Source organism: Amaranthus tricolor, chromosome 2, assembly GCF_026212465.1.
Source record: "Amaranthus tricolor cultivar Red isolate AtriRed21 chromosome 2, ASM2621246v1, whole genome shotgun sequence".
NCBI lineage: Eukaryota > Viridiplantae > Streptophyta > Magnoliopsida > Caryophyllales > Amaranthaceae > Amaranthus > Amaranthus tricolor.
Window position 1 is genome coordinate 849,082 of NC_080048.1, and position 27,856 is coordinate 876,937.

Consider the following 27,856-nt stretch of genomic DNA (forward strand, 5'->3'; position numbering starts at 1 on the left):
TAAAAATATTTATTGTTAAATGTCGGCGAGGTGTTTTCAGTGTTTAACTACAAAGACTGAAGGAAGTAAACTAAAAATTTGTTGACCACTTTACCCGCATTTTGCATTCATCGTTCAAGTTCGCTCCGCCCCTTCTGCAACTTATTTTCCCCTAAGAAACCTCAAAAATGGCGGCACTAATAACTTCTCATTGCAGAAAAATCTTCCGATCAAAACATTACTTTCCCAACATCCAATTTTTCCGAACATCAGCAGCTACAGCAGATATTAAAGAGACCGGTCTCTACAATTTTCCTCATTTGAAAACTGCCAACGGTTTCCAGCGTTTCGTTGATGATGCAATCGAAAGGTTCGTAATTAGCGAAAACCTAAATTGAAATTTCTGCCAAATAATCGAAGTAAAACCTTTTGATTTTTGTTAATTGTTTCTGGTTAATGTTTTTAGGTCTGGAGAACTTATTTATTACATTTCTACTATGCCTTCGTCTACTGAAATTATACGCGCTATGGATGAGATTTCTGATACTGTAAGATATTTTTCATGAATTAGGTTATTTTTTGTTTGTTGACGAGGTTTTTGTTATAATATGGATTATTTTTGATTTGTCAGGTTTGTTCAGTGGTGGACTCGGCTGAGTTATGTAGACATACTCATCCTGACAGGTGAATTTTGTTGTATATTTGAATTTCAAAGTAAATTTTATTGTTGTGCTTGCATTTTTTAATCTTGATAGGGAGTAATTAAATAATGACAAAGATATTGAATTGCAAATTAACAGGGAACAATTATATTTGATAAACAAATGTTCACAGGACACATGAAATGTTACTTATATCAATGTCAATACTCAATATTGTCTTTTTGAAATGTGTTATTGGGCTCATACACAGCAAAATTCTTCAGAAGAGGGGAGTTGACCACAACAAATGTGAAGAGGTTCCATTCTAAAACTAATTAGTGTTTGGAGGACTAGCCATCAAATTTATATGTTAGCCAACCCTTTTCTAATTATGTTAGATCACATGTAGGCTAATGCTTCCCTCACATGTTAGTTGGGCATAAATGTCATTCTTTTCAATTTTGTAAGTTATTTATGTGAAAGGCCGAGATTTTTTGCTTTTAGTTAAATAAAGATTAAAAATTCTCTATTGTGATAACATAATAAATTTGTTATTGAGCTTGTACACAATAAGATCCACCTAAGATAAGAGTTGATTGCACACATACATGATGAGGTTCCATCCTAAAACCAATTGGTGATAGGAGGATCCGATTAACCCATCAAGCTTATAAGTTGGTCAATCCCTCTCTAATTCTTCGATGTAGGATCTTAGTGGGCTATTCTCCAACAATTAATGTTCATGTGTTTTGTCATTTTTGTGGAATTGTTATCAAGCTAGAGGGGCTTACTTTTACCAAGTTCTATATTTGAATTCGTAATTCGTCAAAGATGGCCTAAAATGTGTTGTTTCAGATTTAATATGTTGCTTCTATTAACTTAGAATGCCTTTTTTTAACAATTGAACAAGCAATTTGTTTCTTATTGGGTGTTGTGGCATACATTTTCAGAGAATTTGTAGAGCAAGCTAATATTGCTTCCTTGAGAATGGATGAATATCTACATGTGAGGTGACTTCTGGTCTATTTATAGTTGATTCGTATCGTATGTTCCAGTCAAATGTTGATTATATGGTTATCTGTTGATTTCATGGTTATGGTGATTACTTAGTCGACTCTTGAGTCTTGACTCTTAATTGGTGCCTCAAGAGAATTATTTCTATATTTTTGCTTATGCTGAAAAGCTGTTTTGTTTTCTTGAATTTCAAATTATGTCATTTTGTTGTTGGAATTGTACATTTATACCAAGGTTTAGTTTTGCTTGAACGACGGAAATTTGGAATTTGAATTGATCATTTGACACAAATGCTTCCTCTCTGCAATCAAATTTACAATAAAACTTATGGTTAGGGATTACGATGGGACCTAACCCGACCATGTTAATTTTGAGTCTAATGTCTAATCTATTTATTATATAGACCATATATGCTTGTCAAGGTTAAAGTGCTCTGAATTCAGACTCCTCCTATTGGACCTTTTATGTCCAGCTTCCAAGTCCAAGTCTTGGGAAACAATAAATAATTTTTTTGCGAAATTCAATAAGAATTGTGATAGTTTTAATTTTTCTGGAAAAGCAAATGAAAAAAATAAAAACGAACTAGAAATGGTCTTTGCACTTTTACTTTGCAATCTAACTTTTGAAGTTAAACTTCTATGATGAATTGATGAGAGTCACCTTGCAATTGCGGCCTGTTAATCTGACATTTAAAACTAACAATTATCAAATATCAGGTTAGGGATTAATAAAAAACTTAACTAAGAAAGAAATAAGTCAATTTGGGGATGAGATAGTACAAAAAGAAAAAGGATAGTACAATGATTGGCCTATATATGTTGCTCTCACTTCGTAAAACATTGGGTTGACCTAATGCGCATCCGTCTCGCTGAGGGATTAATTTATTATTCTCACAAATTGGGCATGCAGTCTTCCCAAATTGTTTACATTGGATGAACATTGGGCCAACCCAATATTCTATTTTTTTTTAAAACATCAGTTTTAGGTGATATTATTTACTCCACATTCTTCTCCAATATGTTCCCCATTTCTTCGCCATTATTCTCTCCATTTTCATCTCCATTTTTGTCCATCTTCTTCTCCATTATTCATTTTTATCATGAGAAAGTTTTATATTAAGGATATTTTGTTGATCTTTGGTTAAATAAAGTATTAGAGCATTTTTTCTTCTTCGAAATTAGTTTCTTCATCAACATCTCCCACATCTTCGTCGTCATATTCTTGCCAATCCCTCACCTACAAATTGGAATTTCGTCATTCCAAGCTTAAAGCCATTGATGGAAAGAAAATCCAACTACGTCATTTTTCGAGATTATTGCTACCGTTATCCATGCCATATTCAAGCCAATCCTCGACCTTCCTCATACTTCTAAAGTAGGTGTTTTAAGACACAAAGTATGCATTTTAAGATCCCAAGTAGGTGTTATAAGTTCTATAATTAGGTGCTGCAGCTTGCAAGACTTAAAGTACGTGTTTTAAGATTTCAAGTAATTGTTATAAGTCCTAAAAGTAGATGTTTTAAAAATCAAAGTAGGTATTTTTAATGATTCAAATGTAGTAGTTATATTTACTGAAGGAGGTCTTTTAAGAATCAAACTGGTTGTTTTAAGATCCAAAGTAAGTGCTATAAGTCAAAAAGTAGCTGTTATAAAGCCCAAAATAGGTGTTTTAAGTTTAAAGTAGGTGTTATAAGTACTAAAGTAGTAGACTATATTTTAAGACTTAAAGTAGGTGTTTTTAAATTCAAAGTGGGAGTTTAGTCTGGAATAAAATTCATCCTGGTAGTTTTTCCAGTTATCATTAGTTACTTATCCAATTTGTCTTCTACCTGTCCAAGTTATTTTTTGGATGCTTGGTCTGCAATGAAATGATGATTTATTTTTCCCTCTAATGGATTACAGTATTTGAATACAAATTATAATTTATATAATGCTGTGATGAAAGCTGAGCGAGAAGGCAAGGTCCTTAGTAAAGAAACTCAACGGGCAGCTCATTATTTACGTGTTGACTTTGAGAAGGGAGGCATCCATCTCTGCAGTGGTATTTTATATTTGTCATCTTATATCATTGGTGTAAGCATCTTTATTGGCTTGAGCTATTAACTTTCATTTACTATTGTAGAAAAATTACAACGAGTTAATCAGCTCAATGTGGACATTGCTCAACTATGCCGCAAGTGAGTGATATTTTTCTTTTCTTTTTTTTTGCATTTGTTGTTAAATTCCTTTAAATATAACTTTGGATATTTCTAGATTTTATATTTTTAGTAGCAATTAGTCTTAACAGGTATTATACCTATTATATTGCTTATTAAAAGTAGTCTAGTTGGGTTTGTGAAGCATTTATATGGTTATGTATGGAATTGTCAACAACATTTTGATTCTAGGCTCAAATGAGTAGTGGTGAATTGGTAAATTCACCGCTTGTTTTAAAAGGTTCTGATGATGAAATATTTTTTGTTTTTCATGGTTTGGAGCCACATGTTGAAGATTGGAAAGGTCTTCATTTGGTTGTAACAATCTCTATGATTAGAAGTCGTTTATATGCATCTGTTCAAATATGTGAAGATTATATATAAACAAAAGGAGCTAAAACTTCTTGCTAGCTTATATTCTATCCATTTTTGGCGTCATTCTTGCATTTGTTCAAGGTGGTGGAACTCAAAATAGGGAAGAAGGATTTTTTGACAAGCTGTTGCTTGTTTGGGTGAGACTTGAAGAAATGAATAACTTGTACTAATTATGTGGATAGTGTCAAGTGTCAACACCTCATGTTGATCCTAATTGTTTTGGTGAACTTTTGGATGAGCCTAACCTTGTTTGAAGTTGATGTTTTTATTGAGAATGATACTACTTTGTACTTATAGCTAGTGGATTATTTGAAATTGAAACGTGCACAAGGGAGTAAAAACATAAGAAAGTGGGAGAATTGGTGCATGCTGCACTTAAATCACTCAATCGCTCTTTGTATGAATGTTCATGGATGTCTTCATGGCGAAATATGTGAGAGTTTGAATATCCAAAGCATATCCTCGTTTGTAAAATGGACACCTTCAGATGTGGTAAGAACATCAAAAAGTCACATACTAGATATCATGGATTTGAACCAGTGTAACATAAGTTAATTTGATTTTGGAATTTGTGATTCGCTTTAAATGATTCTTAAATAGCCCAAGACCGACCATAATTTGCTCTTTCCGATTTGTGATTCATGAGGAAATCAACTAATTATGCTGCAGTGATGTGAATCCATTGCAAGTTTAGGGACTCATCCACAATGATTTTCTAGGCAATTAATGAAGGGTCATTAATCAAGAGGATTTTCTCACTAAAAGTAGTGATATTTATCTACAATAGGGGTTACTCTGACTTCGAAACTCGAAAGCACTTCCTTTACTTGGAATATTTCTAAAACAAAATATAGTAAGATAAATTTTTTATGTATGCAATGCAGTCATAAGATATGGTGATATTTTATGCTTGTTAGCACTAATATATAGTAATCCTCTTCTTCACTCATGGTGCGACAATGATAGTTGACTTCCACATGAATTTATTTTGGTTCATGTAGTTGATCTCATATGTTACAATTAAGCCTTTATCATTGTTGACTTGTTGTACTCGATGCTGCGTCTGAATCCTTGTCCAAATTTCGTAAGGTGTCCCCCTGTATAAAAATTTCAAGCCTTGTCGAGTTGAATACTCGAATACGTGTCAGATATTGACACCTTGATTTATATGCAGGTAACATAGGTTTTCATATTCGTATGCACCTTTATAGTATATGCTTGTGTTTGATATATGTGAGTGAATGTGTCATGTAAACCAGATGCTCTTTTTCTTTTGTATGTTTCCACATTGCATAGCAGTTACTGAATTTTTTTTTGCCTGCTGTATTATGAACTCAAATTGTTTTTTAGGTTTAATGCAAACATTGTGGATGACCCTGGTTATGTGGACATATATCCTACTATCCGTATTCCAAAACGTTTGCATCATCTCGGTAGGCCTATTTATCGTCCTGCTGGATTGCCAAGATTAGGGCTGGATATGAAAGAAAAGGGATACCGACTTGGTTTAGATCCAGTGTCTCTAAGTTCTATTTTACAGTGGGCATCAGATGCAGAGGTCCGGTTTTTTATCTGTTGATATTGAATTAATATTGTTGTGCTATATTTCTTTTTCTAGTTTATCTTGATTTTAGACATCATGAAGTTTTCTTCTTTAAATAAACATATAACTTATGTTCGTCTAAATTTGATTCTCCTTTTCTATTCTTAAACTGTAATGGGATATTGAATGCCACTGAGAATGTTTCTGTTATGGTAAAAATGTAGTTTTTGACAATAATGCTGTTTGATTATTAAAACATATGAAGGAGATTGGGATTCCACATTATGATTATACTAATAGATCTAAAGAGCAACACCTCATCCTTGAAGGCTAAAGCTTCCTCAAGACATCGGGGAGCGTCTATTTAGTATTCAGGGAACCACCTTATTTGACACGTTTTACCATCCCATTATGCCCACTAGGCTCATAATGGAGACAGGAGAGTATGGAGATCAAGCTATAGCTTGCTTCACAAGAACGTCATCTGCTGCTCCTCAAACAACTTACCTGCAATTTTTCTACCACAAAAGATTCTTGACATATTTCGTGAAGAATATCTGCAGATGATCAGTGTTCCACTGCTGCAGTTTCTAGTACTGATCAGTAAGGTCAAGGCTCAAAAAAGTGACATGTCGGTTGGGCCTTCGAATACCTAAAGAAATTCATTGAAAGGAACTGAATTTTGAGGGTTACACTCGTCTATAACACACCGTTTCCAATTGATTTTAAGGAATGCCATGTCGTGCCATATCAAGATATTGTGTTGTTAGATGCCTTTCCCTCGTCTATAATATAATCCTTAAGAAAAAGAAACATATCCTACTTTAGTGAGGATCTCCAGAAAAATCTACTGCGGCTGCAAGCAAAGCTACAAATTAGATTTTGGATTCGAGTCAATTCAGTTTTGAGCCAGGTTTATTCATGTGAAGTCTAGTATCTTATAATGACAAACTATTCTCTATTAAGTACTTGTGCTTTGGGTCTATGTGACTAGATTAGTTTAGGCTCAGATTTGGGTCAATTTGACTAGATTAGTTCAGGCTCAGGTTTGGGTCAAGTCTGAACATATATCTCCAGGAAATTTGAGTTTTGTTTGGTTATTTTGGGTTGGGTAATCGGCTTTGGGGTCAGTTTTCTAGGTCTAGGTAAAATTATTTGTTCATGAGCATTGCAGTTCCATCAGCATTGAGTTGTGACTTGCGAATCTCTTAGACAACTTTTTCTTCGTCAGAAGATATTTCCATGACAGGTTTTGGCTTTGATCTATCGAGGTTCGCTGTTGTGGTTTCTTTCCATTAGTAGTTCCGACTTCCAACTCCAAGGTTTAAGGAAGTTTGCTTGTGGCTAGAAGGGAAACTTATTTGGATATTGAAGAGTATAAATTATATCCTTGTCCTGGAGTCTGCAGGATAGGATTTCCTTTGAACCTTTGTTTAATGGCTCTGATCACGGGCTTTTTGATGAACGAAAAAATATATTACCTATATTCTGTTCTGATACGTGTTGATAATAGTTCCCAAAAGATGCGATACCCTACGTCTCCTTATGTGCTCTAAACAGTGGTAATTCTTATGTTATGGAAGAAATTGCTGTATTTTCACGGTATTCCAAAAGAATTTATTACTAATTTTTTGTGATGGACCATCTTTTATCTATTGTGAAGCATCTATGGCAAAAGTTGACAAGAGTTATGAACTTTGCTTTTGTTGCTAAAGATTGGTTTCATATGCTTCCATCGTTTTGCTATTAGGTAAGAAAACTTGCGTATATTCGAGGAAATTCTGTACCTCTTGCAAATCTCGATGTACTTGACAAACTCATAGCTGCTCGTCATGAACTGGCACAGGTACTTTGCCTCTTTGCAGTCTTGCACTTTTCCCTTCTGTCATTGTCTTTTATCGTGCTCAGTGATGGTTTATGGTTGTGCTGTTGTTGCAAATTTTCATCAATGTCTAGAACTGTTTAAATTAGTTTATGTGCTGTTAGCTAATATTGGAAAATATGTAAAATGGCCATTTTTACCATTATTGCAAATTATAAATGGCTTTATCTGTGTTGGTGTTGTGATGGTGTTGCATAACCTTAAGTGATGTTTTGGTTCAATTAAAATTATAAATATTAGAAAGCTTGTTGTAAAGTATATGTTTGAATAATGTGCTACAATGGATGACTTGTGAAAAGGTAAACAATTGGGAGTGAAAAGGGGAGAAGATGGGAGTTGTGGGGTGAAAAATTTTCTAATGTAACTCTTGCATGTGAATGTAGATAATGGGTTATAAGTCTTATGCTGAGTTTGCAACGCGCCCAAACATGGCTTCTTCAGCGGATGTTGTGATGTCTTTTCTGTTGGAGTTGAGCAGCATGGTCAGGCCTAAAGCTGATGAGGTGTGATGTATTCTCATTTTGGCTTATTGTGCTTTGAGTTAGTTGTTTTGTATCTCAGTATATTTTTTGCTAATGGTTGGCTGGCACTATTTTGTTATTAAAAGGATAAGTTGTGTACATCTGACCCTAAAATATGGACGCTTAATGGCCTTGCGATAATGAAACACTTTTGTTGTTGTGATGTTGGCATTTCTCATAGTGTACATTTTAGAAAGAGAAAGTGGTTTGTGTATTATGGTAGTTATGCAATTTTCAGACTTCAGACGCCGCCCTTTTCAAAACGAACTGCATTAGGTCAAAGTGACTAATTGGGGATAAGTTGGAACTTAAGTCCCTTGAAAATTGAGATTTCCTTTGATGACATTCAAATGAGGTTTTGTTGTAAGGTGAAAAAAAATGAAATAGGGAAGCTGGAATCCCACTTTGATTTTTCTAATTATGCCAGCTTCAGAGTTCAGACTGTTTGTTTGGTGTCTTATTTTTGCTTACAATGCACAATGCTTTTGAAGAAGCAGCAATTCGCCATGCCCTTTCAATATTTCCCTTCTGCTTGCTCTCTTTTATTGTCATTCCATGTTTTTCTTTGCTTTATTATCTAGGTTACAAGCCTCATACATGTGATATGACTAGCTTTTGAGATGTTTTTGTTGATCCTGTGAGTCAGAAATCCTCACAAGCCTTTTCTCTTTGGTTATTGCCATTTCGGTCATAGGAATTTGAAAGACTAAGGGATTACAAGCGTGCAAAGACTGGTGAAATGTCTGAGGATCTGGAGCCTTGGGATGAGACATACTTCTCTGCAATGATGAAGGCTTCTAACTTTGACTTGGATGCTTCAGTAAGCTGTTCACCCTTTTTAGTCCCTTGACATTGTTATGAATTACTATTTTTGTTAACATATAGTAGATGTGTTTATAAAACTTTTTCTTATTAAAAATCTCTATGGTTTTAATTGGTGAGTAGCTAATTTTTCTTAAGGACTATCTTTACTTCAAACTAAGTATTAAAGCTGGTTTTCCTGTTTTTTGAACAGGTAATTGCATCCTACTTTCCTCTGCTACAATGTATTGAGGGTTTGAAATTACTCGTGGAGTCATTGTTTGGTGCAACATTTCACAATATCCCTCTTGCCCCAGGTGAATCATGGCATCCGGATGTTCTTAAAATGTCACTTCATCATCCTGACGAGGTACATGCATGGGATTGATGACAAATGTGCATCTTTGAGGCATGTGTTAACTTATATTGTACTCTTAGTTTCTTGGAAATGCTGAAAAGATGAAATACATAAGTGCACAAACACATTTAAATGTTTTATAGCAAGTACAAAGTCCAATTTTCTTGAAGGGAAAGCATATTATTCCGTTTCTTTACTTTTCTGTGGTCACTCTCTCTCTTCCTTCCCTTGTAGTCTTATCTCTTCCTTCACTCTCTAGATGACTTTTCTCTCTACGGATGAGCTCTTCGCTGCGCGACATTTTGCAGATTGAAGGACAATCTTTGTTCTGTCTCTCAAATAATGCTCATTTGGGACTTAGTCTGTTGAAAAAAAGGCTGTTGGAAATCGGTATGTGATGTCTGTAGGCCTGGCTCGTTGCGTAATGAGTTTCTTTGTTTTTCTACTACTGGAAAGCAAAGACTTGGCTATCTCTTGAGTGGGTCAATTAGACAAGCGTAGCTATAGTCCAATGGTAGATTATTGGAGATTGGATGGCATTCATTTGGAAAGGTAGCCATGATTATGGCTATCAGACATGTCATGTCAATGAAAATGAACAGGCTCAGCCAATTGGATTGGGTTAGTGTTTTATTGTTCAACCTATTTAATAATGGTGGTAGTCATATTAGGGTCGGGTTGGAAAACTTCAACCCGAACCTAACGCGTTTATTTAATGGGTTGTTTAAGTCAACCCAATTAATTAAGAAACCCCCAAACTCGCTTCGTGTCGATAGTGTCAGGTTAAGTTTGGACAACCTCAACGATGATGAGGAGGTAGGCCTATTTGACAAATGAGATTAGATCAGGTTTGTGTTCGAGTAATATATTTTCGGGTTGGAAACGCCTTGATCCAAACTTAACCCATTTAGTTAATTTTTGAAATGAAGACATAAGAAAGAGCATTAGATTCCAAATATTGAAGACAAATGAGAGAAAATCATTTATGATGAAAAGTTAAATAGATTTCAAAATGCATATCTTAAGAGTCAGAGTCAAAATATGAAGACAAAATAAGAGAGAATCATTTATGGTGAAAAGTTGAAGGTTGGAACATTGAAAAGGTAATAAAAGGAATAGGTAGGCAGAACATGATTTGTATATCAAACTTCAAGAAGGTTGTGAAGAATTGGGATTTGCATGATCGTATGACTATAAATAGGAATGAATAAAGGAGGTAATATGTGACGATCATTGAATCTTTTCTTTCTTAATTATAGATTAGTTTAAGATTCATAGGGCCAAATAAAGTATAATCTTCATTACCAACAATTTCTCATGTTAATTTGTTTTGGTTCATGTAGCTGACCCATTATGAGGCTAAGGCTTTGGCATTGTCGTATTAAATTGGACTATAGGCTTACTTCCTTTGCTATTTGTGTATAGAGTATGACTATTGCTAACTTATGCAAACATGCCAATGAAGAGTTCTTGAATATGCACTTTTTCCTTTCTATTTGATAAGAATATTAGAATCTCAAAATGATGACTCAAATAGATTCTTGTTAAGTCTCCCTCCCCCTTTCCCTCTCTTCTATTAAGCTGTAGAACTTATCACTCTCAGTTCTATGTCATTAGAAACTTTTTACTGTAGATTTTTTTCATTCATATCAATCTTTCTCATATTCTATCTTATAGAGAGATTTAGCCCTATCTACCTCATTTTTTGAACTCATAATCACAAAATCCAGAGCAATGCCTTCGCTTGTTTTTGCTTAGGCATTGTATATTTTGAAGTTCTTTTTCTGGCAAATTGACACATTGCTATTTTTGCCACTTCAATTTTTGCACTCGATCAGGAGAGCTTGCCAATTTGGAGCATTAATTTGCCTTTTGGCCCAATAATTCCATGCTTTAGTAATGTGATGTGTTTTTTCTAGTTTAATGCATCTTGTTGTCTGTCTTTTCTCCTTTTCCACTTTCTAGGTTATTTAGCTGAGAGTTGTTGGCTAAGGTTTGACCTATTAATTCCAGAAATCCGTTTGTTCCAGGGTGATTTGGGGTACTTGTACCTCGACTTGTATTCTAGAAAGGACAAATATCCGGGTTGCGCTCACTTTGCAATTAAAGGAGGGCGACGGATTTCAGAAGCAGAATACCAACTTCCTGTATGTTTTTCTTAGTTTTAGCTGCTTCATATGATACTTATCATTGCATTCTGTAGCTGATTACATTGTGTTTGAGAAACTCTTAACTGCATTGCTCTAAAATACACTTTAAGATGCGCAATTATAAATTTTCTTAAGTTGAAGGTAAATTGGAATCGTGATCTTGTTGCTTAAGATCTATACCTGCAGAACCCAGTTCATGACAACTTCCTCCATCAAGGCCATACCCTTGTGGAATTTGAGCATCTAATTTCACTCAATAATAGTTTGTGCAACATCTGCTTATTTGATTTGAATCTAAGTCACTATGATTGATCAATAAGGTTAGATTGGTTGTAGTTTGTAACTTGTAATGGTGAATGGAAACTAGGTTTTGGACTAGCGATAAATTACAAGCAAAATTTTACTTTCTAAGGATCACACTTGTTCATACCTCATTCCAGTAAGATTCATAGGCTACCTAAACAAAACACTTTCAATTTAGGGTGTGACTTACAAAATCAAGACTCACTCAATGGTTTTATGGTGGTAACAAGAGTCGGACACACTATATTCGTTCTAAATTATAGTTTATACTCATCACAATGGTGATTTATGCTAATCTATTCAGCAATCTATATAGCACTACAAAGCTACATACCAAAAGATTAAAACAAGGCTAGGTCAGTACTTTAGTGTTTTGGAGTTCAGAATGGCCTATGGGAACTCTTCATAACTAACCCCTAATTAGCATTAATAATGCCCAATCAAAGCTGCTAAATGAATGACTGCTCATGCATAACTGAAGCTTAATTTTGGCTTCTGTGAAGTCCCAGAAATTCTCCCTTCCTGATAGTAATATGTGCCTGACTTCAGCTCATAAATGGGTTTCACTGATGCCCATTCCCACACCATTTTTCTCAGAGAAATATGTCGATCTTGTATTCCTCTTAAAGCTGAATGTCAGACCCACTTTAACTAAATTTTAACTCTCTCTCTCTCGCGCATAACTTGTTTCACTTCCCTCGTTCCTTGCTGATTTTCATGTTAATTACTATGTTTTCATTAGTTAAGAGCTGAAAATTTGCAGGCTAGCAACTTTAAAAGTAAGAAAAGCAGCTTATTCGTTTAGACCAGCCTTGATACCTTGGATGGACTTCTTGTTGCTCAAGTTTATGTAGAAAAGAAAATCTTAAAACAATGAGTCACAAGGATCAAAACCCGAATTATCATAGCAAATGCGGCCCTTGTTTGATGCTTAGAGTTGTTCCTATTGGTTTTGTCTTTGTCATTAAAAATGATCTTTGACTATGTTTGAAGTGGAACTCCCCTTACATTCAGATCATCACTCCATCTTTTTTTGACTGAATGGCTGTTTGTTTCAGCAAAATTCTGTTTTGGAGCTTTTCTTTCTTTTTTCAAAAGAGTTCTAATTATATACGATGACAACACTTTTGTTTGTGTTTATGTTTTCCCGTCTTTCAGGTTGTGGCCCTCATTTGTAATTTTTCAAATTCGAGTGATCCATCAACAGCAAGGCTTAACCATGGGGAAGTAGAAACACTGTTCCATGAATTTGGACATGCTCTGCATTCACTGTTATCTAGGACAGTATGTGATGCTCTTTCTCATATCTCATCAAAAATGTAAGTGTGGTTGCCTGCTTGTAACATTTTAAATTTTGTAGGAATACCAACATTTTTCAGGAACCAGGGTGGCATTGGATTTGGCCGAAACTCCTTCAAATCTTATTGAGTGAGTAGACTCATAACTATAATTATGTTTTTCAATTCCTAGAATAGCACATTAGCTGTCTTTACTAGCATCTCGCTGTAAGATTCTCCCTGGGGCATCTCCTTTCACAAGATGTCCATTTTAGTGAAAATTTCAAAGGGGCAGAGGAGTAATTTTTACTTAAATGTCGCTTTATAATGTTGGGAAGGGTTATGTGGCAATATTTGACTTATTGCTTTTTAGGTACTACGCTTGGGATTACCGAGTTCTGAAGACATTTGCTAAACATTATTCAACTGGTGAAGTCATACCTAAAAAATTGGTGGATTCAATGCAAGCTGCAAAGATGATGTTTGCTGCCACTGAATTGCAGCGGCAGGTATGTTGGAAGAATGTATGTGTTTGGGATTATAGTTGCTATGTCCTCTTCAATTTCATAGAGACTTTCTTTTCCTTGTTTCTTCTCAGATCTTTTATGCTATGATTGATCAAAAGCTTTTCGGTGAACAAGATTCTCCTCCAAAAGATACTATTTCAATTGTGGCAGATTTGAAAAGACAATATACTAGTTATAAGCAAGTTGAAGGAACACACTGGCACACCCGGTTTAGCCACTTGCTAAATTACGGTGGAGGTAGGTTTTATACAAAAATCAATAAATGAATCTGTTAACCAGTACCTTGCCTCTTCTAGTTTGACAGTATGTTAAATTTACCATGAGAAGTCTGGTTTGTTGGAGATTTGACTTTATAGTAATGCTGTTGGTGTGGGCTGGAAGGCTGTTGTGCCTTGTTCATGGAGCTTCCTGTTGTATCTGTTGAATAGGAGCATAATAAGTGGCATATGTTAGTTGGAACAAGGCTTTTGTTTTTATACGTGGGTGGAGGCATGAGATAATGGGTAGCTTTGACAGAAAAAAGAGATTTAAATGTCGATCGATATTTTTTTATGCCTGAAATTTTATGTCATAGTCGAAATATTTGGGCTGGTGGTCGGGGTAGGAAATATATCCTCCCAAATCAGGGAAATGAGTGTCCCTTTTGTCCTTCCTCTGCATCTTAGCATTTTGTTCTATTTTCCACCATTTCAGTCCTTCAACTCCACTTCTACATACCTCTTTTATATGTCATTCCCAACCCCCCCCCCCCCCCCCCCCCCCCCTCCCCCATTTATTTACCCTCCAAGCATGCCTTCTAAGAAACTAGGTTTCTGTCTTGTGTGTTCCCTAACACGTCAGTTGTGTTCTCTTTTGGCACTTGATAGTGATACAGTGAAATTTTGCTTTTTGATTTTCATCTTATTCATTACATTAGTGCTATTGTTTGCAAATTCATGTATATCATCGTCCTTGTGTTACCCCTATGCTCCAGGGATTATGATGGTTGAAAATAAATCTAAAACCTATTGCTACCTTTTATCATTCAAACTGATGCTCGTAAGTGTTATATGCTCTTGACTTTACAAGGACGTACGACATTTTATATGCTAATGTGCTTCTGGCTTAACATTTTTTCTTTGTCAAGGATGCTCCACATTATATCTCCTGAACGTCTCTGCATTTATTTGCAGGCTATTATAGCTATTTGTATGCGAAATGTCTTGCTTCAACCATATGGAAAAATGTATGCGAAGAGGATCCCCTTTCTCTAGAAACTGGGACTGCGCTTCGAAGCAAGTTTTTAGAACATGGGGGTGCTGTGGAACCAGTTGAACTATTGAATGATCTAGTTGGGGATGGTAGTATAAGATATTCCAATGGAGGTGTGATCCCTGATATCCGAGCTCTCTCGGAAGAGATGAAGCTAACCTGAATTGCGGGAATATCTCTGTGTGACTTGAAGAAATGGCAAGAGGGGGAGCGATTCTATGTTCCCACATTTGAGTTGTTTCTCCTTCATAAGACCCGTTGGTGGCAGATCCAGAGTGATTATTCTTTGAGAAGCGGGCATGTGTATGGTTTTGTTTTGGCAGGAAAAGGGGGAAAGAAACCCACAAAGACCATTCAGGACGGCTAAAGCTCAGGACTATTCTCGCTATGGTTTTGGGTTCAACTGACAGAATGATGCAGCTATAGTGGTGTTTCTGTCATCACATTGTTGAATGATGCAGCTATAGTGGTTCTGTCGACCATATTTGTTACTAATGTATTTATTTGATAGTGATGTTTTCCGCTAATGAATATTCTATCAGATCAATTTCAGTTGCGTAGGAAATTTCTCAAGGACTGTTGTCTGAAATTCATTGTATCGAAATGAATAATGATTTTGAGAAAATATTCTTTTCATTTAATTATGTTGATGTTTGACATGAATAATTTGTGTGTACAATATCAGCTGTAATGTTAATACTCATTAAGAATAAATGATTGATTTATGATATTGGACGTAATATGTACTCTTATTGAATTTCCTAAACATTACAAAGTCGAAAATTATTGTGTCTAATATAGGTCCAATTTTCCACAGCAGTATCTTGTTAGCATCTTCTTCAAGCATGCGGAACAGCTAGTATAACTTGGTATGCTGAAAGTGCTGAAATGAATGACAAAGGTTTGGAGGGTAGCCGGGAATTTTTATGCAGCTTGTATGCTTAAGGTATGCGCTTACCTAATGCGTATCATACAATAAGTTCATTTTCAGCTATAGGCTCTAATTGATCCAAATTTCTAAATTTGACCAAACAAGCCGTAAGTACTTTAAAAACAATGGTGGGATTGATCATGATAGTTTCTGTGTGCCAACAAGCCTCAATCTTCTCTTTTACATGCGAACAAGATCATGATAGTTTTTTGTTTTTGAAGACATAAAATGGCACTAATACATATATGAAACTTCAAAATCATTTATGTAGTTCTTAGGAATAAGTATTTCATTTTAAATTATGAATTTTAATTATGAAATCATGAATGAAGAATTGGAGAATGATTAGATTTTGGTAGTCATACTCAAATTCTCAACTTTAACGACCCGTTTGGTAGGTTGTAATAAACGATGGTAATGAGAATGAAAAACTAGTACAATTTTAGTTGAAAAATCTCTTGGCTACTTTGATGACCATGCTTGTCCAATTCCAATCATCTCATTTTCTTCATAAAATTCATTTCAATGTATTATCATTGAGAGAGGTGATATTAGGTGGTAATGAAAATTTGTAAACAAAAAAAAATTTTGTGATCAAAGTTTCATTACCATGAGAATGATACGAAACTTTTGATGAAATTTTACACTATAAATCATTTCCATTACCACAATTTAGCACCACTAACCAAACAAGCCGTAAGAACTTTAAAAACAATGGTGGGATTGATCCAAATCTAAAATTTTAAAAATCTTTTATTTGCCAAACAATAAATTTGACCCAATTTCAAATTTCTAATTGATCGTTCCCAAACATGACATTAAATTATTCCAAATTTCAACAATGTGGAGGGATATTTTCCATGTTGATTGTTTTTATGATTTAGTTTGCTGTGGTTTATCTTTTAAATTTATAATTGTGAATCATCTTAGAGCTTCAAGTATAAGTAGATCTATTAATTTTTTTTTTTTTGGAATTGAAACTTGATCAAAAAAATTTCTCATGACTTAGTGACTTACCGACTTGAAAAAACTAAAAAAAATTGAGTTTCACCCAAATAAAACTCAAACCCAGCCATTTTGATCTGTTTTTCCAAATTGTCAACTTTCTTGGTTCCACATCACTAATTTTTGGTCGGGACCTCGGACTTTATATTTCTAGTAAGTTTTGTAATTTGAGTTTTTATTTCTATGTTAAAGCTTTAAAAGAATATATTGGTCCTATTTTTAAGATTTTTTTAAAAATAAAATAAATTTCCTTTTATTTTTTGATGAAAAAATTAGTAATAAAATATTATTAAAAGACTCAAGACCCATTGAGTCGACCCAAACTGACTGAAAAATAAAAAATGATCTATATGAACATGCAGATTTGACCTGAAACTATACCCACCGATCGTTTTGATAATAGGTCTAACTATAAGCTTAAGTTTTAGTTTTTGTTGATTTTTTGACATGATATCGGAGGATATATAAGCTTAAGCTTTATGATCGAAGCCCCGATATACGTACTTGATCACTTGTCAGTTATCTCCAAAAGTGTTTAAAACAAACGTGACAACCCGACAGTTATCTGACCTAGTAATCGAACTTGATTTAACCCGACCTTAAAAATTAATTTATAATTACGTAAAAATCAAATAAACACAAGATTTAATTTTAAATTGATCAGAAATTACTAATTAACCCGAAATTAACCTCATAACCTAAATGAATACCTCTAATTTTCACATTTAGAAAGGGCCTGTTCTCTTCGTCTGATCTGATTAGATCTGATTTGAATTTTCTAAGATCTGATCTGATTTGGTCTGATTCACTTTCATCTGATCTGAATTTTACGCAGCTTGTATGCTTAAGGTATGCGCTTACCTAATGTGTATCATACAATAAGTTCATTTTCATCTATTGGCTCTGCGGTTAAAATTTTTGTATCACCTAATTGTACATATAGTCATCCTTCTCGCCTCAATCGAAGCCAAATCAAATACTTGTATGAAAGCTTTTATCGACGTATTCGTCATGTCAAGAAATACAATGCAATTAATATGGTGCATATTGCCTATTTCAAATCACCGTTAGTTTCTGATACGTATATGATGATGGTTGATCCAAGAACCCGTTTATTCCCTTCAAGATTGAGGCCAAGAACAGTCTTGACACAACGTAAAACACGAACAACCTTCTATATGTATGAAACAGAAGGGTGACAAGAACAATTCCTTAGAATGGTTCTATGTCGTGGATAGAGACAATTGACCTTCACTCAGTCACTGGCCTCTTCCTCACTCTCACGTTAAGATTCACTCTCTTAACCCTCGTGGAAACAACTGAATACTCTCTTTGCTTCACTCACAAAGACAACAATCAGGATTGTAATTGCACACAATTACTTGGAATGAAAATTCATTAACATAAAACTGAATTCTGATACAATGATGATGCCCCTTTATATAGAGCTTCTAACGGCTAGTTTGGGGTGTCTAACAAACATAACTAGCCCCGTGCCTAACTATTAAAGCGCGTGCAATACAAGGATTTAAAACAGAAACATAGAGTAGCCTTAATATACTGGAATCAGCCCTTATCCAGAAACTGACGAGCACCCGACCGTGCAGCTGTTCTCGTGGGCCCTGTGAGGACTATCATCATTATCCTTGGGTCTGGGCTTCTTGTCTCATGTATAAAGATGTCTTCCTTGGAATTTCCACGCTCATTCATGCACTAGGCTAGGCTCTTCATGGCTCGCAAGGTGGGCTGCCAGGCAGATCGATACTTTGCTTGTTCTGTTGTTTGTATGCACAGAATCAGCCTTCTGTTCTGTCTGATATTTGTTGGAAGGCTTCCCTTGGTTTCTTCTTGATCTTGCCATGCTTCCATTTTCATGATTAGCCCATCTTGAAGATGATCTTCCTTAATCTTCAAGAAAAAGCCAGTAAGTTCAGTGGGTTCAGTAGGCTTGGCAAGTGTTTTGATACAATTATGCTCTACTTGCTTTGTCTTGGATTGTAGACTATCCATAATTGTATCAGTTTCTGTTTGCCAACAAGCCTCAATCTTCTCTTTTACATGCGAACAAGATCATGATAGTTTTTTGTTTTTGAAGACATAAAATGGCACTAATACATATATGAAACTTCAAAATCATTTATGTAGTTCTTAGGAATAAGTATTTCATTTTAAATTATGAATTTTAATTATGAAATCATGAATGAAGAATTGGAGAATGATTAGATTTTGGTAGTCATACTCAAATTCTCAAATTTAACGACCCGTTTGGTAGGTTGTAATAAACGATGGTAATGAGAATGAAAAACTATTACAATTTTAGTTGAAAAATTTCTTGGCTACTTTGATGACCATGCTTGTCCAATTCCAATCATCTCATTTTCTTCATAAAATTCATTTCAATGTATTACCATTGGGAGAGGTGATATTTCAATCATCTTAGATAAGATTGTCCATAGACGATTTCTAAATGATAGTGTCGTCTTCTTGAGCTTTACTCCATAGACTAAAGATTTTAGACGATCTTAGCCTATACTATAGTGATTCCTTGACAGATCCCAATCCAATCTTGGGAGTGATTAAGTTTGATAAATAGGCTACATTTTAGACATTCTTAGCCCAAATTCTAGCGGTTTCTTTAATAGTTTTTAAACCATGAATATTAACTACTATACTGGAGATTAGTGTATATGTGAGTCTATCTCTAATGAAGGGAGCTCTAATTAAAAATCGAAACTTGTATGAAGGCAGTGAGTTTAGGCATCCAATTTGGTATAGATTCCAGTTTTGGCATCCAATGTATAAACCGATGATATTCTCCAAGTCACACTCTGTTCCAATAATATCAACTTCATTTACATAAAAGCAGGACTCTAGCCTTCTCTTATTGCTCTGCATAGCCACAGAATCATGCTTCTACCCGAATTGTTGACCCAACTCATTTTAATTATAATAGAATCCGCTTACGACCCAACTCATTTTCGGTCTGGCCCTTATAAAACCCTTCTAAAACGGTCCGGATAAGGGCTCAAAATGAGGGCCCGGCTCATTGAACACCTCTAGTCGTGGAGCATATCAGTGATGGTAGAGACAGTGGCTTGGAGATCATGACGTTGAGATTTGTGGCCAAAATCTGAGAGGATTTCTTTAAGTTCAGAACATTGTAGTGCAGCGGATAGGACTTCCTACATCCATTATTTGGATTCAGAGAAAAGGGGAAAGAGAAAGCTTAGTAATCTTTGGAAAGGCCACGAAGAAGTTGCATAGCCAATCGGTAATGGATGTGCCGAGATTGTTGAGAGTAGTGGCAATATTATTGAGTTCGGTGCAATAGGCTTTGACATTGGGAAAGTCACAAAGTTTGATATCATTGAATTGGGCTGTGAGATGAAAACGCGAGAGGTTTTGTTATTTTGAAAATTTTGTAGAATGCGGTTCCATGCATCTTTGGCATTATCATCGGGATACTAATAGTGGCATAAAGCCAAGTTCGAACGATATCGTCAAGTCGTTGCCATTCGGGATCGGTAGAGGATGTTTTGGAGTCGTCACCGGCAATAATGTGATCGTCAACAAGATGAGCACGACAATGAAGTTTGAATAAAGTGCACCAAGTATTGAAGTGAGTGCCTTCATCATCAAGTTGAATCGGTACACAATTTTTGATGTTAGTGACCAAGGTTGCGGGATGAATATTTGGAGAAGACATGAGGGAGATAAAGGAAGGAGGAGGGGACGGTGGAAGGAGTCGTGGTTTGAGGGTGGTGACGGCTGCCTTGAGGAGCAAGGAAAAGGTTTAGGGGGGGCAAAAAGAGAACCTAAGCTCTTGATACCATGATAAAATGGGTAGAAATTTTTTTGGTTACCATTCTTATTCATGAAATAGAGATTAATACAAGTACAAAGGATACCCTAAAATATTTATACAATCAACTAATATTCTATACAATCAAAATATTTACTAGAATATTAGAAATATGGAAACATATTATTCTACAAGAAATATATTATTCTATTAAACTTTCCTAAAAAAACTTCACTAAAAACCTCAAATTCAAAAATTGTAGCACATTACATGTTGTAAAATGTTACTTTATTTATTAAATAAACAATAAAATAAAGTTACAAGTTCGTAGAAGGAACCAAATTACATATGACAATCAACAACCATGCTTATGTACCCCACTGAGAACTCTGAGAAACCGATCTTCAAACCCGAACAAAGTAACAAGAAGATTTTGTTTGAACTTGATATTAATTCTAGGCGAGATGGTCTTTCCTAAAACATCATTTTCTCCCTACTACGGTGCTTGGGAATAAACCGGAAATATGTTCTGAGATACAAAGAATTACACTAAATACCTAGCACACGGAATTTAGAACGATGTAAGGAAAACTGAAATGGAAGAAGATACGGAAAATTACAATCGAGGATTGCAAGTTCTCTATGTAAAATGCTCGAGAAGGAAAGAAATCAGAAATTTCATGTATCAAATAACCACACAAGCATTCTATATTTATAGAATAGCTCACACCTTTTCACGAAGCAACACGTTACTTCATGAAACGCAAGATTGATTCACGAAATAATGTCGTCTTTCAATCAAACCATCCCAATATATATGGTTAATATAACCATATTTAACCGTTGAAAGTTATATCAAAACCAACAAAACGGATAAACTAACTTTGCAAAGGAAAATCAGCAAAACAGAAGGGAACTCACGAGCCGCGACCTGCAGTTCCACAAAACAGTGACTTTTTCTTTCCTTCCTCACGAGCCGCGAGTAGTTTCACGATCCGCGAATACTACTTTTTGCTAAAAACACAAACTTTGCAACCTTGAGATATTATCAGATTAATTTATTTAATTAATTTATTTTATTTTATTTCCGAGGACCATTATACGCTCTAAATGACAACATTACATGAGCCATTACCAGTTCTTGTTGAATTTGGATGGGACAAACTAATGAAGATGAACTTTTTTAATTGTTGGTGATATGTTTCATCAATGGATGTATGTCCATATTGTTAATTTATGGGGAAAAGGTGGGGAAGTATGGCTTCCAATCAAATTGCTGAATACAATAAAAAGAAAACTGAACTTATTAAATTCCATTAATTTAATGATAAGATGCTGAATTACAGCTCAACTTGACATTATCAATCCTTGTTTTAGCAACGACAATTTCTTGAAACAACTATTACAACATTTTTATTTATTTTACTCACATTTCTACTTTGGGCAATGTTCCCATCACTTTTTTTTAATTCGTATCCACATGTCTTCTCTCATTTTCTCTTATAATCTTATTCACATAATTTAATTGTCCCTACATTTTTCATAACCGTACAATAGTGTGTTATTTTAAACTTTTGGGGACATAGGAAATCAAATGTACTTGAAAATATAAATTTTTCCTAGATCTTTTTTGTTTAACAGCTAGTCTCTTGAGAGACCGTCTCTTTGAGAGACATATCTCAAGTCCAACCCACTAAAGATTAATGCCTACTTATCATATTCTTAATGCCTACTTACATTATCTTTAATGCTTACTTATAATATTTTATAAAAAATATATAATAGCTCGGCCCAATTAGAAACCGTCTGTCATAAGAATTTGTGTTTGTTTAAATAAGATGACTGCTGTATGGTAGTAGTACTCCATCTGTCTTATTGTATTATTAATGGAGTATTTAATTAAGAGTAGTTGTATCTATTTTTTATTTCTTTTTTCCAAGTAATTTAAGCAAAGCCAAGTATTTGGCAAACTTGAGGTACCTGGTGTGCTGTGCACAATTAAACTCAGATCCATAAACCTTCTTCCCTATTCTTCTCCCATAAGTCAACACCATTGCAATACCTTCCTTCTATAACTGAAACCAATTATGGAAGTGGGAACAACGCTTTCTGCCGTGCAAACACTGTTAGCAAACCTGCAATTACCACAGCTTAATGAGATCATCAATGAGTTTCAACTTGGTGATCTCCAACACATATTATCTTCCATCATTGCTGTTCTCCGTGATGCTGAGACTAAGTACGAGCACTCCCACGGAGCACAAGTTTGGCTCAAGGAGCTCAAAACTATTGTCTCTGAAGCAAGTGATCTGTTCGATAAGTTTGACGCTCTCGCTGAGCAGAAGCAGCTCCTAAAAGCTAATAAAAAACGGTTTCGATTTTTACAGGCTTACACCCCTCGTATTGGTTACAAGGAAATGTATCAAGAGGCTAAGGAAATTAAGAAAAAGTTTGAAGATAGTTGTAAACATTGTCAATTATTATTTCAGCCTAACCATCAGCCTGTCAAGCAGAGAAAGGTTAAAACCTGCTCTTATGTGGAGGCAGTCAATATCGTTGGAAGAGAGGATGACTTGGAGAAGGTCGTAGGAATATTGCTTGATTCTGATGTACAACATGATGTTTCTTTTCTGAGTATTGTGGGAATGGGAGGGATGGGTAAAACTGCTCTTGCTCAACTTGTATACAACCATCCAAGAATAATGAGTGCATTTTCATTGAGGTTGTGGACTTGTATCTCTGATCAAGATCAGAAAGAACTAGATGTAAAAGAAATACTTGGTAAGATTATGGGTCGAAATAATGAGAATTACACTACGGAGTGGGTTCAACACCAACTTCGCCAGCAACTATCAGGCAATAAATACTTGCTTGTCTTGGATGATGAATGGACGGAAAAGCATCATCAGTGGCATGCTTTAGTGGCATTCTTGAAAGGAGGTCAAAGGGGAAGTTGGGTTGTGGTGACTACGCGTTCACAAGAGACGGCCAGAGTTATAGGAGATGGTCCAACGTACAAGCTCCAAAGATTATCAGAAGAGAGCTCTTGGCATTTGTTTGAAAGGATGGCTTTTGGATCAGATCAGTCAACCTCCCCTCCAGATGAATTGGTTAAGATTGGGAGAGAAATTGTTCATATATGTGATCAAGTCCCTCTTGCTATTAGAGAAGTGGGTAGTCTTCTACATGGTCTTAAACCGGAGTGAGTGGCTATCATTTAAGGAGAATGGATTCACCAGCATGAGAAAGGGCACCCAGGAAATTATCTCTATTTGGAAGCAAAGTTATGATTGTCTTGAATCTCCATTGAAGAATTGTTTTCGATATTGTGCATTGTTTCCAAAGGATTTTGAAATAGAGAAGAGATGTTAATAAGTCTTTGGATGGCACAAGACTATATTGTTCCCTTCTATAAAGGTCAAAGCATTGAAGATGCCGGTGAAGAATATGTTTCATTGTTCTTGAAGAGATCTTTTCTCCAAAACAGTAAGAAAAATAAATCAGGTGAGATTGTATCTTTTAAAATGAACAATCTAATGCTTGATATTGCTCAAAATGTCGCAAATAAGGAAATCTGTACATCTACTAGCCTCAGTGACACCGTAGATGAAGAAATTCGGCATTTATCTGTTGTCAGGGGAGGTCATAGTAAATACTCTTTGGGTAAGACCCATATCTATTCTTATCTTCATGTTGGTAAAAATGGTTTCAAAATTGAGAAGGTGAACAACATGTTCTTGAATTCCCTTATAGAAAATTGTAAGTCACTAAAGGCATTAGACTTGAGTGGGTTAATGATCAATAGGTTGCCGGAATCATTAGGTGAATTGGTACATATAAGGTATTTAAATCTATCAGATAATATAGATCTGGATGTACTGCCTGTGTCAATTGCAAAATTACGTTTTCTTCAAACTATAGTTTTGAAGCGGTGTCGTACATTGAAAGGGTTGCCAAAAGATTTTGTTAAGCTAGTGAACCTTAGGGCGTTGGATATAACAAGTTGCTTCAATATAACTAGTATGCCTAGGAGTTGACTTGCCTTCATAAGCTAAGTGATTTTGTAGTGGATGCAACTAGTGACAATTATTCAAGTCGAACTCAATGTTTTGAGGCGTTTCTAGACTTGAAACCTCTTAGCAACCTTAGAGGATGTCTAAATGTACACATCCGGTGGCCCAAAAATCCTATTATGACTGTTAAGGAAGACGATGATCAGGAAGGATTATATTTGAAGAATAAGAAACATCTCAATGCCTTAAATTTTCACTTCATACATGAGGCTGATGGAAAGAAAGGTTGATAATGAGGAAGTAAGAAGAATAATGGATGAACTAGAGCCACATTCTAATCTAAAGAGTTTAGAGGTGAAAAAATACCACGGTTTGAGAATGCCAGGATGGATAGCTTCCCTCCCAAACCTAGTAGAGCTTTAACTTGCAAATTGCAGGAAGTTGCAATACCTTCCGTGCCTTGGGAACTTGATTCATCTAAAAGTCCTGAAACTTATAATGTTAGGTGAACTAGAGTACATAGGGGAAGATAATCCATCAGATAATTCCAGCTCTACACTTGATCCAGAATTGTTAAGAGTAGGAAGATCATCATATTTAACCTGCCTAGAAACACTTGAGCTGAGCAGTCTGCCAAAGTTGAAAGCATGGAGGCCAAGAGGAATAGGAGATGCTCACCTTTTCAGCCGTGGTTGCAGCGACAAGAAGACGATACCGTGTTTTTCTCAATTAAAGTCATTGTTCTTGTGGAATTGTCCAGAGTTGAGTTATATTCCATTCTGCCCTAGGGTGGAAGACTTGAAATTAGTTAATTTCAACGACAGATTGCGAATAATGGAAAATACAGGAAATTTTGAAGAACTAGGAAATGTTGCTTCCTCATCCTCATCTGCACCCTACAGTGGAGGATATAGCCAACATGGCACCACTCGAATCAAGAATGTGGCTATATCGAACGTGGGTTGGCTTGGTTTACTACCAATGGAGGCTTTCCGATGTCTGGAAAAAATGGATATATGGTGTGACAAGGAAGTGGAGAGCCTTAAAGAAGCAGAGCAGTTGTTTCGTAGTTGTTCATCTTCGCTGAAAGTCTTGATTATTCACAATTGCTGCAATTTACGAAGTGTTGTTTCAGGAGGATTGGAGCATCTCATTGCATTGACAGAGTTTCAGTTAAGGAATTGTGATAATTTGAATCTATCTGAAGAAGTAGTAGAAGAAAACGAGAGTGAGCACCGATTCTGTAACCACTCCCTCCACATCGTGACATTGCAAGGTCTTCCACAGCTAGTGAATCTGCCCAACTGGTTGCAACTTCTGCCTGATCTCCAAACCATTGCCATTTCCTTGTGCAGTCGACTCAAATCACTGCCGGATTGGTTGTCTAAACTCACCTCGCTAAGAAAACTCAGAATTTCGAGCTGTTCGAGACAGCTGGAGAGAAGATTCAAAGATTCACAAGGGGAGGATTGGCCTTGCATTCAACACATCCCAGATTTTGACTTCCGAAATTGTTTTTAGGAAAAATTACCCTGAATAATACGAACTTTCACTGATTTTCCTACAATAATACGAACTTTCAATTAACCATGAATAATACGAACTTTGATACATATTTCCCGCTGGCATACCATTTTACCTGTTACCGGTAAACTTACTCATTCCTTAAAAAAAAAATTTTTGGCTGATAAAACTATGTAAGAAAAATTACCCTGAATAATATGAACTTTCACTGATTTTCCTACAATAATACGAACTTTCAATTAACTATGAATAAAACACGAACTTTGATACATATTTCCCGCTAGCATAATGTAGAAATGGGGAATTTACCGTTTCTCCAGGTAAAGAACCGGTCAGGTATGCTAGCGGGAAATATGTATTAAAGTTCGTATTATTCATGGTTAATTGAAAGTTCGTATTATTGTAGAAAAATCAGTGAAAGTTCGTATTATTCAGGGTAATTTTTCCTTGTTTTTATTAGGGTGTTCTCAATGTGCTGTTGACACCTAAATCTGTGTGTTTATTATTGATTCTGTGTAATTCAACAGCTTGTGATTTCAGAGTATAAATGACAATTTCTGATTGTACATTTTACGTGCTAGAGTACGTGTACATTGGTGATCCTTTGAATTGTAATATTTTTTATGTTTTAGCTGGTACATATATCCTTTAAATTTCTAGTTTCTCTTATCTGTTTCCTTGTACACTGGCCATGTACTTTTGTCAGCAAGAGAAAGCAAGACACATAATCAATTCAGAAAAACACTTTGTACAACAACATTCCAATTCCCAAATGCAATGGCAAATGGCTCCACCTACGACGGTTTGGAGGGTCAGATGTGCGCAACCTTACCTTTTTTAATAATAACAAAGACATTCATTCCGATTGATCATTGGTAACAAATATCATTTGCAACTTCACATAGATTCAATAAATCATGTTAATATAATCCATTATAATCCGAGACCAAAGATGTAACACCCCAGAATTTCCGACCCCTTAACGAAACCAAAACCGTAAAGGACGGGAGGAAATTCGGGTGTTACATAAAAGAAAAAGGAATAGAATTTAGATAAACGTTAAATATTAACTTTATAAAGGTGAGTGGAAATTTCGGCAGCATCTGCCTTAAAACTGTGCGCCTTTGTTGAAAAACAAAAGTTATTTAGAAGCTAATAAAGTAAAGGCACCAACGGCCTATCAAAACTATGTCACGGCGGAATGATTCGTCGCCGGCTTCTCAAATCAACATGCCAAACATAGATCGTGGTTCCAGTGTCGACGTTTGCGTTTTAAAAAACAAAAATAAACTAACTCCTTAAAACCATACAGAGTTATAAACTACGCAGCGGAAATACAAATATACGAGGGAGGACACAAGGCCTCATAACAAAACATATACAACCGAAGTTTACAAAAGATAACAAGAGTTACAAAATCGAAAGATAGCGGTATGACACCTGTTATGCTTCGCCCTCATCACTCTCCCCAAATGCAATGCAATGCAAAAGGAGCTCCAGTACCTGCTACGCCTGTCTATGATCCTCCTGCTGCTCGACATTAGACCAAAGGCCAATGTGTCATAGCAGGACAATCATAGAAAGTCATCAACAATCAAACATAAACACAAACACGTACACGTCAGTAACTAGCATCAAATATAATAAGGCCAACTACTAGATAGCATTATATCATAAAACAACATAAGATGATTTCATAAAACGCAAGCACAGATAGTTACCGTTTATCGGCCACTTATACTTCTTAATTTCATTACGTGCTTTC

At 35.5% G+C, this 27,856-nt stretch overlaps 3 protein-coding genes across 5 annotated transcripts; all 3 read left to right on the forward strand.

Annotated features, from left to right (window-relative positions):
* The first annotated feature begins 50 nt into the window (after positions 1–50).
* On the forward strand, positions 51–15,556 carry LOC130806953 (mitochondrial intermediate peptidase, mitochondrial). 3 transcript variants are annotated; one of them, XM_057672215.1, is made up of 17 exons: positions 51–349; positions 446–527; positions 611–663; positions 1,571–1,625; positions 3,536–3,674; positions 3,756–3,810; positions 5,554–5,761; positions 7,497–7,592; positions 8,012–8,131; positions 8,844–8,969; positions 9,165–9,320; positions 11,339–11,455; positions 12,920–13,045; positions 13,122–13,189; positions 13,412–13,547; positions 13,637–13,802; positions 14,738–15,556. In XM_057672215.1, exons 1-17 carry the CDS (start codon positions 168–170, stop codon positions 14,977–14,979), a joined length of 2,127 nt encoding a protein of 708 aa, XP_057528198.1. In that variant the 5' UTR covers positions 51–167; the 3' UTR covers positions 14,980–15,556. The 3 variants fall into 3 exon arrangements, with proteins under 3 accessions (XP_057528198.1, XP_057528199.1, XP_057528200.1); XM_057672216.1 differs by lacking the exon at positions 11,339–11,455 and having other exon boundaries at positions 57–349; XM_057672217.1 differs by lacking the exons at positions 51–349; positions 446–527 and having other exon boundaries at positions 1,571–1,630.
* Positions 15,557–22,641: 7,085 nt separating this feature from the next.
* LOC130807061 (putative disease resistance protein RGA1) lies at positions 22,642–23,760 on the forward strand. Its single transcript, XM_057672344.1, has one exon. It carries the CDS (start codon positions 22,642–22,644, stop codon positions 23,758–23,760), a length of 1,119 nt encoding a protein of 372 aa, XP_057528327.1.
* Positions 23,761–23,937: 177 nt separating this feature from the next.
* On the forward strand, positions 23,938–26,088 carry LOC130807062 (disease resistance protein RGA2-like). The gene is made up of 3 exons (XM_057672345.1): positions 23,938–24,574; positions 24,622–24,852; positions 25,073–26,088. The coding sequence occupies exons 1-3, from the start codon at positions 23,938–23,940 to the stop codon at positions 26,086–26,088; spliced, it is 1,884 nt and encodes a 627-aa protein (XP_057528328.1).
* The last annotated feature ends 1,768 nt before the right edge of the window (positions 26,089–27,856 follow it).